Genomic DNA, 13974 nt, shown 5'->3' with positions numbered 1-13974 from the left:
TGTGTCTCTGGCGCCCTCTGCTGGACGACTACAGCGCTGCAACAGCGGCCTAATGTTTACGTTTCCACGGTAACAGTGCAGCGCCGCCTAGCGGGCCGTGTGGAGTAACGCAGCGCCCAGGCTGGTCTGATGTCGGTATTTACTGGATATTACAGTATATTATTTAATATTTACTGACGTACGCTGGCAGTTCAGACATGTCTCGAGCTCAAGCCGAGAGCGTTATCAAAAACATCATCCGTGAAATCGCCCAGCAGTGCGCGGGAAAAGGTCACGCCGCGTCCGAAACCCTCGTGGCGTTTATGGTAAGTTAAGCGTTTCTCTCCGCGGCGTTTTTACAAAAAGCCTCTTCATTTCTTCCCCTTCCTCTCTGTTGCGCCTGGCCGTTCCTGGTTTACCATGCGATCTGTTGCCCGAGCCCTTTAAGTAGAAAAATCAATGACTTTAAAGGGGAACTCCTCCGATTTTCCAAAAAATCTACATTCATAAATGGTTACCACGTAAACGCAGCCGTTCTGAGCGGCTCGGTGTGGAACGCTCTGTTCTAGAGAAACTTACAGAGTCAGAGCTGCTCACTGTGGTGGTGATAGGAACCAGACGTCCCCCTCTAAAAGTTCCTCGCTGAAAGCTGTGGATTCACTGCCTGATGACTGAGACGCTGTTTTTATGAGAGTGTTTGGCCTAAAATACACGCAGGGTGAGAAAGTCCCAGAAGAAAACAGATTCCAGATTTTCCACTATTTTCCATATATGTTCCATATGATCTCAGAAGACTTGTGTGGGTTCTCTGGTGGTTCTAGATGGTAAATAAAGTGTCTATACCTGTGTTGTAGTCATGGCAACGCCTGGTTCCCATCACCACCACTGTAAAGACGAAGCATGTCACACCAAACCGCTCGGAATCTCTCAGATTACGTCTCAATACTAAGTTAATAAGAAAATTCCCCTTTAGGCTTTTAATGATCTGAAGAAGTCATTAGTCAGTAAAACAGCAAGAACTGTGGTAAATATTATGTATATATGCACTCTATACTTTGTTACCCTGTTCTTCAGTGGGCAGGACCCCCATGGACCCTCACAGAGCAGGTACTGTTTGGGTGGTGGGTCATTCTCAGCACTGCAGTGACACTGACTCACTGGTGGTGGTGTGTTAGTGTGTTGTGCTGGTGTGAGTGGATCAGACACAGCAGTGTTGCTCAGTGTCACTGCTGGACTGAGAATAGTCCACCAACCAAAAATATCCAGCCAGCGTCCTGTGACCACTGATGAAGGACTAGAGGATGACCAGCACAAACTGTGCAGCAGCAGATGAGCTGTCGTCTCTGACTTTACACCTACAAGGTGGACTGACAAGGTAGGAGGGTCTAATAGAGTGGACAGTGAGTGGACACAGTGTTTAAACACTCCAGCAGCACTGCTATGTCTGATCCACTCAGGCCAGCACAACACACACATACTGCAGAGCTGAGAATGACCCGTCCTGCCCACTGAAGAACAGGGTAACAGAGTATCAGAGAAACAGATGGACTACAGTCTGTAACTGTAGAACTACAGAGTGCAGCTATACAGTAAGTGGAGCTGATAAAGTGGACAGTGAGCGTGGAAACGAGGAGGTGGTCAGAACGTTACGCCTGACCGGTGTTGTATGTGTGTATATCTTTAAGGTCACTTGTTTTCACCTCTCATCTTCAGGTGAAAGCTGTTGTTTTGGACCCCAGGAACCTCTTTAACGTTGACAGGACTCTGACAAAGCAAGATGTGCAAAAACTCATAGAGGTAAGTTCTCCGATAGACTCAACCACCTTTGACCATCATCAATTCAGTCAGGTGAATCACTGGAGTGAAGCGAGTGTACTGCAGAGTGTGTATTTGTTCCTGGCCTCAGCTGTGTGTGGACAGACTGCTGGACCAGACGAGCCCTACTTTGGACACCATTAAGATGCAGGTGTACTTTGACATGAACTACACGTCTCGACGTAAGTCGTATTTTCCTGTGCCGCGTTTTCCCCGTCAGTTCGGTGCCGAACGTGGATGAAGTACCACGTCTTTACTCCATTAAAGGTGGAAATACTCTTGGTAAAATATTACAAATACAGAAGCATCAAAAGTAGAAGTGAAAGTGCAGTTATGATGTTGAGGAGACCTTCACGGCTGCAGGCAGGAAAACCTAAGGAAACTCAGCTCTCCTTAAGACTCGTATGTGATGGAAACTTTGAATGCATTGTTTTTGTGATGTCACAAAAACCAGCACACACATCTGCATATTTACATATATTCACCGATTCAGCCTACAGCCCCGCCCACTCATGCTGAAGTTATAGGGAGTGTTTCAGCCTGGACTGCTTTCTGAATGAGGCACAATACAGGGCCAATCAGGACAGAGTTCATTTACATACATCAGCCTTAAAGGCGAAGTAACAGAAACAGCCTGTTAATTCGTAGAGATTTAGAGAGGTGTGAAAACGCTCATGTAGAAGTGAATTATGACCATTTTTTGCAACGTAAAGCCACACAAATGTCATAATTGCACGTTGACTAAACATTTTTTTTAAGGTTTTGATATTTTAAGAGCTGAAAGCTGTTCGTCTCTCATCAGGCGAGTTTATAGAGGAGCACCAGAAGGTTCTGCAGGCTCGTCTGCTCCCCGTCTGCCGCGAGATCACGGACAGCCGGGCCAAGACCCGAGAGGACCTGGAGAGCCTTTACCGCAAGATAGTGAGCTACGTGATTCTGCGCTCCGGCTTCGGCTCGGCCACCGACATCACCACCGTGCGAGAGGCCACAGGTCAGCACATCAGCTGAGATTTAGGCCCAATCACGTTTCTTATTTAAACCCTAACCCCTCGTTTTCGAGCGTCTGAATAGTGAATGGAATTGGTTGCTGTACTTAAGTAGTTTCTAGTGTATCTGCACTTTAGTATTTCCATTTCGATACTTAAGTACATTTGAAGGCAAATACTTTAGTACTTTTACTCAAGTGGAGGTCTAAAGGGAGGAACTTCTACTTTTACTGGAGTGATACTTTACCTTGGGGGTCTCGACTTTAACTCCAGTACACGGTTTTCATGATCTTCTCTATGAAATGGGACCCTCAAATAAAAAGAACATTACTTCATTAACAGCTACTAGACGGTTCTCTCCCCCGATCTCTTAGCTCAGCGTGAGCCAGCACAGTTATCTGTTAGCTGTTAGTTTTAACCTACTACACATTATTCTGCAAGTACTACACATAACTATATGAGTTCTTTAGTTATTAGGGGGTGGTGATGATAAATAATTGCCCCCCTCTTTGAAGCCGTATGATCCCTAAATGTGACTAAAGCCCAGCAGTGAGGAGCTGAACTTTCCCCTCCTCTGCTGTCCCTGCAGACGGGCAGGGTCGCCTACAGAGCGGCGCTGGTAGCTGTTAATGAGAGACAGGCATTGTGTGTGTGTGTGTGTGTGTGTGTGTGTGTGTGTGTGTTATAGCTGCCCTGCAGAGTGTGTTCCCGCAGACAGAGCTGGCCACCTTCATGTCTCTGCTCAAACGGGACAAAGAGCAGCAGCTGAGTGAGCTCACCCTGATCATCACAGGGATTCAACTCTTCAACAAGGACAGCGGCAAAGGAGGAGAGGGCATCGAGGACCGTGAGTCAGTCTTAAGGCTCATTTAGGCTAAATCTTTGACACGGACACGGATACGATTCCGGCCATACTCTGCGCTCGTTCCGTCTGTGTTTGTCCACGTTCCCTGAAAGCTTACAGATACAGGCAAAACAGAGCAGCACTCACAAGACACAGTGCCAGTTTCCCATACGGAGTGCGTTTACATGCACATAATAATCCCATAACTGCAGAAAATCAGATTTTGCCAGTATTCACGGGAACATAGTTTCCAAAGAAAACTACAGATCTACCACTACAAGCATTAATTTAAACAACTCTACCCTAATTGTAGGTTCACTAGTAGTTTTAAAATGGCTGTATTTCTTTACCACCAGAATTATATCTCACTAAGTTTCTCTACAATTAATCATTTCACATTGAACCACTCAGAGAGAATTCTCTACTATAGAAATACGAAATTTTGGAAAATGGGTGGAATTCCCATTTCAAAGTGAGTTTGGGTCAAATAATCGAAAACAATTTTCTTACAACCATCTGAAACCAACATCTTGTCACATGTGTAGTGCCTGCCATCCTCAATGAGACTCTGCCTGCCACTAGCAGAGAGATAGAAGGTGAACTGGAAGGGACCCAGAGGTTAGCCTGGCAGTACACCGCCCTGCTGGAGAGCCTCTCTGACTGTGCAGTGCGCCCTGACCTGCTCAAACAGGCTCTCTACAACGTACGGCAACATGAAGCCTTCCTCAAACTCATACTGGTGAGTTACATTGCCTGAGATTTTGTGTGGTCACGTCTAGGGGTAGGGTGTCCCGATTCTAGTTGAAATAGAGGGATAGGGCAATTTTAGGGCTACATGACCCTCCAAACGGAGGTTGTTCAGAAACTCTTTTCTCTGTTAAAACATTAGACATGGAATTATATTAGTGTAAAGTCGTTTCAGTGTATTATGCTTCTTTTTTTCATTACAAGCATAAAAAATTGCTAGTAGTTATGCTGACGTCTCGCTAGCTAGATAGCCTGAAGATCCAGTATGTAACTGCTGCTCCATTTAAGGTGGAACGGGAAAATTTTAATGAGAACCTGGTGAATCTCTGACTTCAGCTTCATATCTCTGAAGAATTAGGGGGGTGATAATAAATAACTGCCCCCCTCTTTGAAGGCGTATGATCCCTAAATGTAACTAAAGCCCAGCAGTGAGGAGCTGAACTTTCCCCTCCTCTGCTGTCCCTGCAGACGGGCAGGGTCGCCTACAGAGCGGCGCTGGTAGCTGTTAATGAAGTGATGCTCTTTTATTAGAAGGTCTCATTTCAGAGGGAAGATCTCAACCACTGCCCTGTAGCTCAGTTCCAAGGAGCAAAGAGACACTAGAAAACAAGGGGTAGGGGTGAAAATAAGAAATGGGACTGGGCCTAAATCTGCACATACGGTGTATATCTCTCCACCAGGCTGACGTGATCCTGTGTGCAAAGCAAGTGGAGATTTTACAGACTGAGCTCACAGCGAGGATGAGGGTGTTGAAGGCCACAGTTCACTCCAAAACTGCCGTACCCACCTCCCAAGTGTTTGTAAGTGTCTGTTTTCTGAAATCTTGTTTTTGAACAAGTATAGAATGCCTATTGTGTTGCAATATTTGTTATAATTCATGCATACTTGGAGGCTCCTCTCCTCTTGCACATACCCCCAAACGTTCTTTTTATTAATTGTTTTGTCTGTTCACTGACAGTGGAAGAAAGCGCTACAGTCCCTCCAGGATGAGGAATTGTGTTGCCTGCTTTTTTAGTCTAATATATTGTTTTCTGAAAATGTGGTCACAATCAAGAAGGAAATGTCCTCTCATATCCGTCATATCAGTGACAAATTATGAAGGAAAATTTAATCAATGAAGCTTCTCACTGGAAATGAGGGTGCGGTCATACTTACAGTCTGGTTCACACTTTATACAAACAAACCAAACCAGAGTTATGAAGCGAACTGAGTCTGACCTGCTCAGGGGGTCTCGGTCTGCTTGTTTGGTGCACCAGAGTTCAGCTCTAACTGAATTGTGCCATCATTGCTATGCTTTTTAAAGTGTAGTATATAGTTCGCCTGTATTTTATATCTGTTACTAATAAATATATCAATTAATGTCTGTCATCCTTCCCATCAGCCTCATTTCACAATGCTGGCGAAGCTGTGGGCGGGGCTGCAGGATGAGCTGCTCCTATTGAGCATGCTCAGTAACATGGTGACCAGTCTGAGGCCGTTCCTGTCAGCTCAGTCCCATTTGCTGCAGGCTGGTCAGCTGGAGCAGCTGTTGGAGGAAGTGACCATCAAAACAGACCTGGAGAGAGTTGCTGAGAGTGCAGGTAAACATAACCGCTCTGAACACTTTCTGCAGAGTTTAGAATCTATATTTTCAGATTTATCATTATCATACCTTCAAAACTTCATTTAAAAGCTCAGAAGACGCGTGTAGGTTCACTGGTGGTTTCGGATAGTAAACAAAATGGCTATATTGACACTCTACAATCAACTATTTCACACCAAACCACTCTGAATGACTTCAAGAAGAATCAAACCAAACCTGTCTTCTTCTGTGCTATTCTAACCTTTTAATAACATAATAACTGAAAACAACACATTCATATTATGCTTTACTGTGTGTATGTTTATATATATTGCACTGCACTGTCCTGATGCAGCTTTAAACATATTATAAACAGACCCACATCATTATACTGTACACACTGTGTACCCACCCATAGTAACATGATTATACTTATAATGTAAAAGACATCAATTCATTCAGAAACATTCCATAAAATGCTTATATGATGCATGCAGTGCGTTATATAACCTGTTATTAAACTGCAAGGAAATGTTCATAATCTTTTCTTTGTCGTTTGGCTTGTTTGTGTGTTTGTTTGTTTGTCAGAGGAACAGGTTGATCCAGCAGAGATGAAGTCCTGTGAGTGGTTTCTGCCTGAGACCACGGCCAACTTTGATATGCTCCCGCTGCAGTACAGGGGGGCGTGTGGACACACGCTGATAAAGGAGAACGGCCTTTTACTGCCAGGTGGACACTGCAAGCTTTTTATACAGCAGTGGGATTATTAGGCACCAATAGTGATGCAGCAGGTGACAGTCGTGCACCTACTTACAGAAGAGCTGGTCATTTCCACATTTATCTTGTGGAAGAGTTGATGCCAAACACAAGAATCGCCAGAACGGCGCCTTCAAACTAATGAGTTTTGGGGGGAAAGCAGTCAACAGAAAAGGACACCGTCTGACTGCAGTCGTGGGCTGGAGGTTAGGGAACCGGCCTTGTTGTCTTGCTCAAGGACACCTCAGTCACATACTGTCGGCTCTGGGGATCGAATTGGCGATCTTCCGGTCACAGGGCCAGTTTCCTAAACTCCAGCCCATGACTGCCCCAATAACACGCATGGATGAGGCCACACTGAAGAATGCAACACATTTAACAACACATTTCCACAAAAGTAAAACAGTTTCTTGTAAAATGTCGCCAGAGGCACAAGAATGCAACTGCTGAACCATTTAAGGTGGAACAGGAAAGTTCTAACGAGAAGTTGATTCAGCTTCATGACTTTATAGTGTTTGTCAGTTTCTCGCTGCAGTTTAAACGTATCAGGAAACCAGCTGGAGTGACTATAAGCACTAAGAAGTCCATTCGTCTCCAAATTATTGATGTTCGTTTTAAATCTCTCTCTTTGCCGTTTCGTAACTACTTTATTTTTACCTACAAACCTAATTCAGATGTGGAGCCGCAACATAGCCGCTTGTTGTTAAGTGATACTTTATTAATCACAAACAGGGAAATTCCACCTCCGCATTTAACCCATCTGTGAAGTGAAACACCACACTAGGGAGCAGTGAGCACACTTGCCCGGAGTGGTGGGCAGCCCTATTGACAGCACCCAGGCAATTGGGGGTTAGGTGTCTTGCTCAAGGGCACCTCAGTCGGCCCAGGGGATTGAACCAGCAACCTTTCAGTCACAGGGCCAGTTCCCTAACCTCCAGCCCACGACTGCCCCATAGTTGATATCTGGACTAGTACGTTTAACATGAGATATGTGTACTGTGTTTGCTTTGGTTCAGGAGCAGATTATATCTCCAAAGCTTCTTTTATTATCTTCTCCTTCTCTCCAAAGGCAACCCAAACATCGGAGTCCTGAAACATAAGGAGAAGTACTACAGCTTCAGCTCCAGACAGGCTGCGTATGAATTTGCCTCCCAGGCTGATGAGTATATTGAGCTTGTGGCAGAGAGAGCGAAGAAATCTCCAGAGCTGATCCAGCTGCTCGAGCTCCATCAGCAGTTTGCCAGCGTCACTCCCTACTCCCAGGTACCGTTACAGAGTGATTTCTACCCACTCCTACACAAAAAAGCAAATAATACACACCCACCCGGTCTAAACTACTTATCTTTCTGGGTTGTGGGGGGTACATAATAAAAATAAGCTTCCAATATGATTAGAGACGGCTGTAAGGTACTGTTGTAGCTCAAACTTAGAAGCTCTCCAAAAAACACAATGAGGATTAGCTGTATTGGTGAGCTGGATCTGTATGATCTGCAGAGTTCAGAACGTTCCAGTTCTCTAAAAGTGTTACGCAAACTTTTAACCAAGAACTGCTCACCAGCTTTTTCATAAACAGCGACTGGTCACATTCTCTCAATCAGCCAGCTGTGAATAAAGGTTCTAGAGTCTCAGTCCTGCATTCACAAACATAAAATATCTTTAGTATTTATCTTAAACATTATTGAAACATTCTGAAACGTGAACTCAGGGACTCACTTAAAGCTGATCTTACAATTATTTTTACAATTCTTCTTTCGGCTGCTCCCTTTAGGGGTCGCTACAGCGGATCATCTGCCTCCATCTTGCCCTATCCACTACCTCCTCTACTTTCACACCAACCATCTCCATGTCCACCTTCACTACATCCATAAACCTTCTCTGAGGTCTACCTCTTCTCCTTCTACCCGGCAGCTCCATCTCCAACATTCTTTGACCAATATATCCACTATTCCTCCTCAACACATGTCCAAACCATCTCAACCTGGCCTCTCTGGCTTTATCTCCCAACTGCTCCACCTTCACTGTCCCTCTGATCTGCTCATTTCTAATCTTGTCCATCCTTGTCACTCCCAACGAAAATCTCAGCATCTTCATCTCCGCCACCTCCAGCTCAGCCTCCTGTATTTTAGACAGAGCCACAGTCTCCAAACCGTACATCATAGCAGGACGCACTGCTGTCTTGTAGACCTTCCATTTCACTCTTGCTGCTATCCTTCTGTCATACATCAGCCCTGACACCCGTCTCCACCCACTCCATCCTACCTGCACCCTCTTCTTCACCTCTTTTCTACACTGTCCATTGCTCTGGATGGTTGACCCAAGATATTTGAAGTCATCCACCTTTACGACCTCTACTCCTTGCATCTTCACCTTTCCACCTGCCTCCCTCTCATTCACACACATGTATTCCGTCTTGTCTCTACTGACCTTCATTCCTCTCCTCTCCAGTGCAAACCTCCACCTCTCCAGATTCTCTTCCACCTGCTCTCTACTCTCACTACAGATTACAATGTCATCTGCAAACATCATGGTCCATGGAGCCTCCTGCCTGACATCATCTGTCAACCTGTCCATCACCATTGCAAACAAGAAGGGGCTCAAAGCTGATCCCTGATGTAACCCCACCTTCACGTTTAAACCATTTGTCACTCCAACTGCACACCTCACCCCGGTCTCACTATCCTCATACATGTCCTGCACCACCCTAACATACTTTTCAGCTACACCTGACTTCCTCATACAGTACCACAGTTCCTGTCTTGGCACCCTATCATCTGCCTTCTCTAGATCCACAAAGACACAATGCAGCTCCTTCTGACCTTCTCTGTACTTCTCTACCAACACTCTCAATGCAAACACTGCATCTGTGGTGCTATTTCTGGGCATGAAACCAAACTGCTGCTCACTGATCTGGACCTCTCGCCTTAGCCTTGCTTCAACAACTCTTTCCCATACCTTCATGGTGTGGCTCATCAACTTTATACCTCTGTACAATTATTTTTACAATAAATACAAATATGACTTATATATTGCTGTCGTCAGAATAAAACCTTGTATCTCTATTTTTATGTTTTTTCAGTTTTTGACATAATTTAAAAATGTATGTTGATCCAGACATAAAACACGTTAGTGTGAGGTCTAAACAGACTTAATGTGTCTGAATATAACCTCTGTGTCTGTTCAGATGCAGTCAGGGGAGAGGCTGCTGGTGAAGCCCATCACTAAAAGTGACAGCAGCACACAGACTGACACACACATACTGGAGAGCAACATTGTCAAGTCTTACGAGTGGAATGAGTGGGAGCTCAGGAGGAAAGCCATCAAACTGGTGATCATCTCAGTCTGCATCCGTTTATCTGAAGTCTCAAATGTCAAATGGTTCAGCACGATCATTTTGTGTAGTCTTAACTGGGAGAGAGAGTGTTCACAGTTAGAAATTCAGCTTTCAGGATTCAGAAGTCAGGAGACCTTCAGCGTAGACTTGATTTTATTGACACACAGGAAATGTGGGCACAGCTTAGTGGATCGCAGCCAGTCTATCACAGCCAGTCTGATTAGGGATATTTTATGAGAACCTTATATACACTGGGAGTTGTGGCAGGAGGATAAAGGTGCGGAAGAGGAGTTTTAGGGGGGGTTAGCGAGGGGGATGAGGGTGATAAAGAAGAGGGGGTTAAGCAGGGCTATGCGAGGGGGATGAGGGTGATGAAGAAGAGGGGGTTAAGCAGGGCTATGCGAGGGGGATGAGGGTGATAAAGAAGAGGGGGTTAAGCAGGGGGATGATAATTACCCTATCAAAAGGACAGAGGTGCCGACTCCCTGCAAGGATGGCGAACATCAACACTCCTTGATGTTTGCCACCCTGGAGGGTTATTGTGTGACCTTATGGTCAGCAATCAAAGGGCCATACCAACAATGCAGGGAGTTGACCACCTCAGATCAGCAGATAGGATGAACAATGGAGGGAGCTGACCATCCTCAGGTCAGAAGATAGAAGCTTAATTTCTCTCACTGTGATGCTCGCTCTACCATATTGAAATCATCTTTGTGCCAAGATGTGCATCGTTTCCTTAGTAACATGTTGACTCCACTAGTAATTACACTATTATTTTTCAATATTAGTAATTTTATGCATGTCTTTACATATTATTTACATCCCCATCTCCAAAAAAGTTGTGACGCTAAATAAAAAACTAACTGCAACAGTGTGGAGATCATTTAAATCCTACATTTAATTGAAAATAGTGCAAAGAGAGCCTATTCAATGTTAAAACTGAGACATGGTATTTGTTTTTTCAAAAATAAATGGCCATTTTGAATTTGATGGCAACAATATGTTACAAAACAGCTGGTAAAGTTGTGTAATGCCTAAAAAATCACCTGGTGGTTAATTGGCAACAGAGAGGCTTTCAGAAGTCAAGATGAGGAGGGGTTTACCACCCTGTGAAAGACTGCATGATCAAATGGTGCAACAATTCAAGAATAACATTTTTCAATGTAAAATAGCAAAGAACTTTTGCTTTTCATCTGTGTCTGTGGTGCATAGTATCATTAAAAGACTCAGAGAATCTGGAGAAATCTCTGTAGGGACGAGGCCAAAAAACCTGTATTTGCTGGTTGTGATCTTTGGGCAATCAGGCAGCACTGCATTAAAAACAGACATGATTTTGTAGTGGAAATCACTGCATGGGCTCAGAAACACTTCAGAAAACCACCAGTTTGTCACTGAATCCACAAATGAAAGTTAAAACTCTAAAATGCAAAGAAGAAACCAAATATAAACAGAATCCAGAAACGCTGCCACCTTCTCTGGGCCTGAGCTCATTTAAAATTGACTGAGGGGAAGTGGAAAAGTGTCCTGTGGTCCGACGATTCGACATTTGAAATTCTTGTTGGAAATCATGGGCACTATGTCCTCCGGGCTGAAGATCACTCAGCTAGTTATCAGTGCACAGTTCAAAAGCCAGCATTCAAGATGGTTTAGGGGGGCATTAGTGCACATTGTATGGTTGACCTGCACATCTGTGAGAGCACCATTAATGCTGAACGATATATACCAGTTTTGGAGCAACATCCAGATGACGCCATCCAGATGACGTCTTTTTCAGGGAAGGCCTTGATTATTTCAGCAACACAATGTCAAACCACATTCTGCACATGTTGAATGAAAACATTTGGTGCATCATGAAATGAAAAATAAGACAAAGGAGACCCCAAACTGATGAACAGCTGAAATATGTTAAGTAAGAATGGGGAAACATATCACTTTCAAAACTACAGCAGTGTCTCCTCAGCTCTGAAACGCTTACAGAGTGATGTTAAAAGAAGAAGGTGATGAAACACAGTGGTAAACATGCCGATGTCCCAACTTTTTTGGCGCATGTTGTTGACATCAAATTCAAAATGGTCATATATTGTTGGAAACGCAATAAAATCTCTAAGTTTCAACATTTGATATGCTGTCTTTGTGGTATTTTCAATTAAATATAGGGTTTAAATGATTTGCACATCATTGCATTTTGTTTTTATTTGCATTTATTTTATTTGCAACTTTGTACTTTTTTTTAATTTGTTTATCACAGTACATTATCTTCAGTACATTATCTTCTTGAATGTGCTCCCAGGCAAACCTGCGCAGTAAAGTGACCCACTCGATGCAGACCAACCTGAGCCACATGAGGAGGCACAACAGCACCCAGACGTTCCTCCCCAGAGACGCCGCCTGCCAGACGAAGAGGGACGGTCAGAGCAATGTCCCCAAACCCCAGGTCTACCTGGCTGGGCTGAGAGGAGGGGGGACTACAACCACTCACATGATCAAAGTTGATTTGACCAGACCTGTGGATGAATAGCCACTGAATTTAGAACTCTTCAAGTCCATCAGTTCACAGATCAGTTTCACATGCACAGTAAAGTGCCCATATCTTTAAAAAATACATTTTTCTTGCTTTTTTTTTTTAATAAAGAGTTTGATATAATATTTCACATTACTCAGTTTTCAAACTGTACCGTTCACCAGTAGTTTAGCTCCGCCTGAAGTTATAGGGGGTTTTTCAGCCTGGACTGCTTTTTGAATTAGGCACAATACAGGACAGCCAATCAGAGCAGAGATCATTTACATATACCAATGTCACGATTGGCTCCTCACACTCCATGTGCCTTTTTGTTTTGGTTTAAGTCCTGCCCCCTGTTTGGTTACTCCGCCCCTGATTGTGTTCACCTGTCCCTCGTTACCCTTTGTTACTTAAGCCCTGTGTTTGCACTTTGTCTCGGCTGGTCTTTGTATCGGTCTTTGTCCTTGCTCTGTTGGATGCTTTGCTTTGTTTGAATATCTGTTGTTGTTTGTTTCTGGTTTGTCATGTCTGCCCCACGATCTGTACACATCGGCGCTTTGAGCCTGGACCGTTATGACCCTGATTTTGGATTTGCCCTCAATAAAAGTCACTTACCTCCGCACATGCGTCCGCTACCTCACTCCTCGTCACAACCAATCTTAATTTCTCAAAATATCTGCATAATTAAATGGTTAAGATGTAAAGAAATTCCATCAGAGTAGTTTGGTGCAAAATGTTTAATTCTAGAGAAACTTGGTAAGTCAGAATTATTCACAGCTGTAGTGATAGGAACCAGACATCTGAAGAGTTTAAGGCCTCTATAAGCTACACCGCAGAAAGGTATTACATTGAATGGTTATGAATACTTAGCCTGATGTCTGCTAACTTTATTTTAATGATTTAGCCCTGTTTTACCGTCATCAACATTACATATAAAAACCTCAGAAGTACATTGGTGGTTTTGGAAAATAAATAAAATGTTTACATTTGTATTGTAGACATTAGGACCCCTGGCTCCCATCACCACCACTGTAAAGACCTCAGAGTCAGTAAGTTTTTCTACAAATGATCCATTTTACATTAAACCACCTTGACATTGTATACATTTCACCCACTGAATTATGCAGACATTAGTAAAACTGGTGGAATTCTCCTTTAATGACTTCAAAATCAGTGGACGTTAGAGTTTTTAAAATTATAAATACAATTAACCAAAACAACAAGATGTTAAGTGGCAGGAGTGGCTGGAAATGTGTTACATTTAAAATATATGTATTTTATGAATTACTTTAAATAAACATGGATTACAAATCAATTCAAATATTTAGGTTCACTGTTGAATTATTTAACCAGGTACCAGGGGGGAGGAGCCTCTGAAACTGAGACAAGGCCGCAGCATGTGTCACGTTTCATAAGAGTATGTAAACAATACATGGAGTACCAACATAAAAATCC

At 43.6% G+C, this 13974-nt stretch overlaps 1 protein-coding gene across 1 annotated transcript; it reads left to right on the top strand.

Moving 5' to 3' along the window:
• The first annotated feature begins 95 nt into the window (after window positions 1-95).
• On the top strand, window positions 96-12857 carry cfap206 (cilia and flagella associated protein 206). Its single transcript, XM_017720778.2, has 12 exons — window positions 96-305; window positions 1693-1776; window positions 1886-1976; window positions 2597-2785; window positions 3469-3627; window positions 4170-4363; window positions 5052-5171; window positions 5753-5951; window positions 6521-6661; window positions 7758-7951; window positions 9870-10013; window positions 12310-12857. Exons 1-12 carry the CDS (start codon window positions 198-200, stop codon window positions 12535-12537), a joined length of 1851 nt encoding a protein of 616 aa, XP_017576267.1. The 5' UTR covers window positions 96-197; the 3' UTR covers window positions 12538-12857.
• The last annotated feature ends 1117 nt before the right edge of the window (window positions 12858-13974 follow it).

This window comes from Pygocentrus nattereri, chromosome 4 (assembly GCF_015220715.1).
Source record: "Pygocentrus nattereri isolate fPygNat1 chromosome 4, fPygNat1.pri, whole genome shotgun sequence".
In the NCBI taxonomy this organism is placed as follows: domain Eukaryota; kingdom Metazoa; phylum Chordata; class Actinopteri; order Characiformes; family Serrasalmidae; genus Pygocentrus; species Pygocentrus nattereri.
Note: the sequence above shows the minus strand (reverse complement) of the source record. Positions and strands in the feature narration are given on the sequence as shown.

What these genes read in the sequence shown, in the direction of transcription:
- cfap206 (XM_017720778.2), top strand. Translation starts at nt 198, where the DNA reads ATGTCTCGAGCTCAAGCCGAGAGCGTTATCAAAAACATCATCCGTGAA. An exon ending in AAACCCTCGTGGCGTTTATG is followed by an intron (nt 306 to 1,692) that starts GTAAGTTAAGCG and finishes TCTCATCTTCAG; the next exon opens with GTGAAAGCTGTTGTTTTGGA. An exon ending in CCTTCCTCAAACTCATACTG is followed by an intron (nt 4,364 to 5,051) that starts GTGAGTTACATT and finishes TCTCTCCACCAG; the next exon opens with GCTGACGTGATCCTGTGTGC.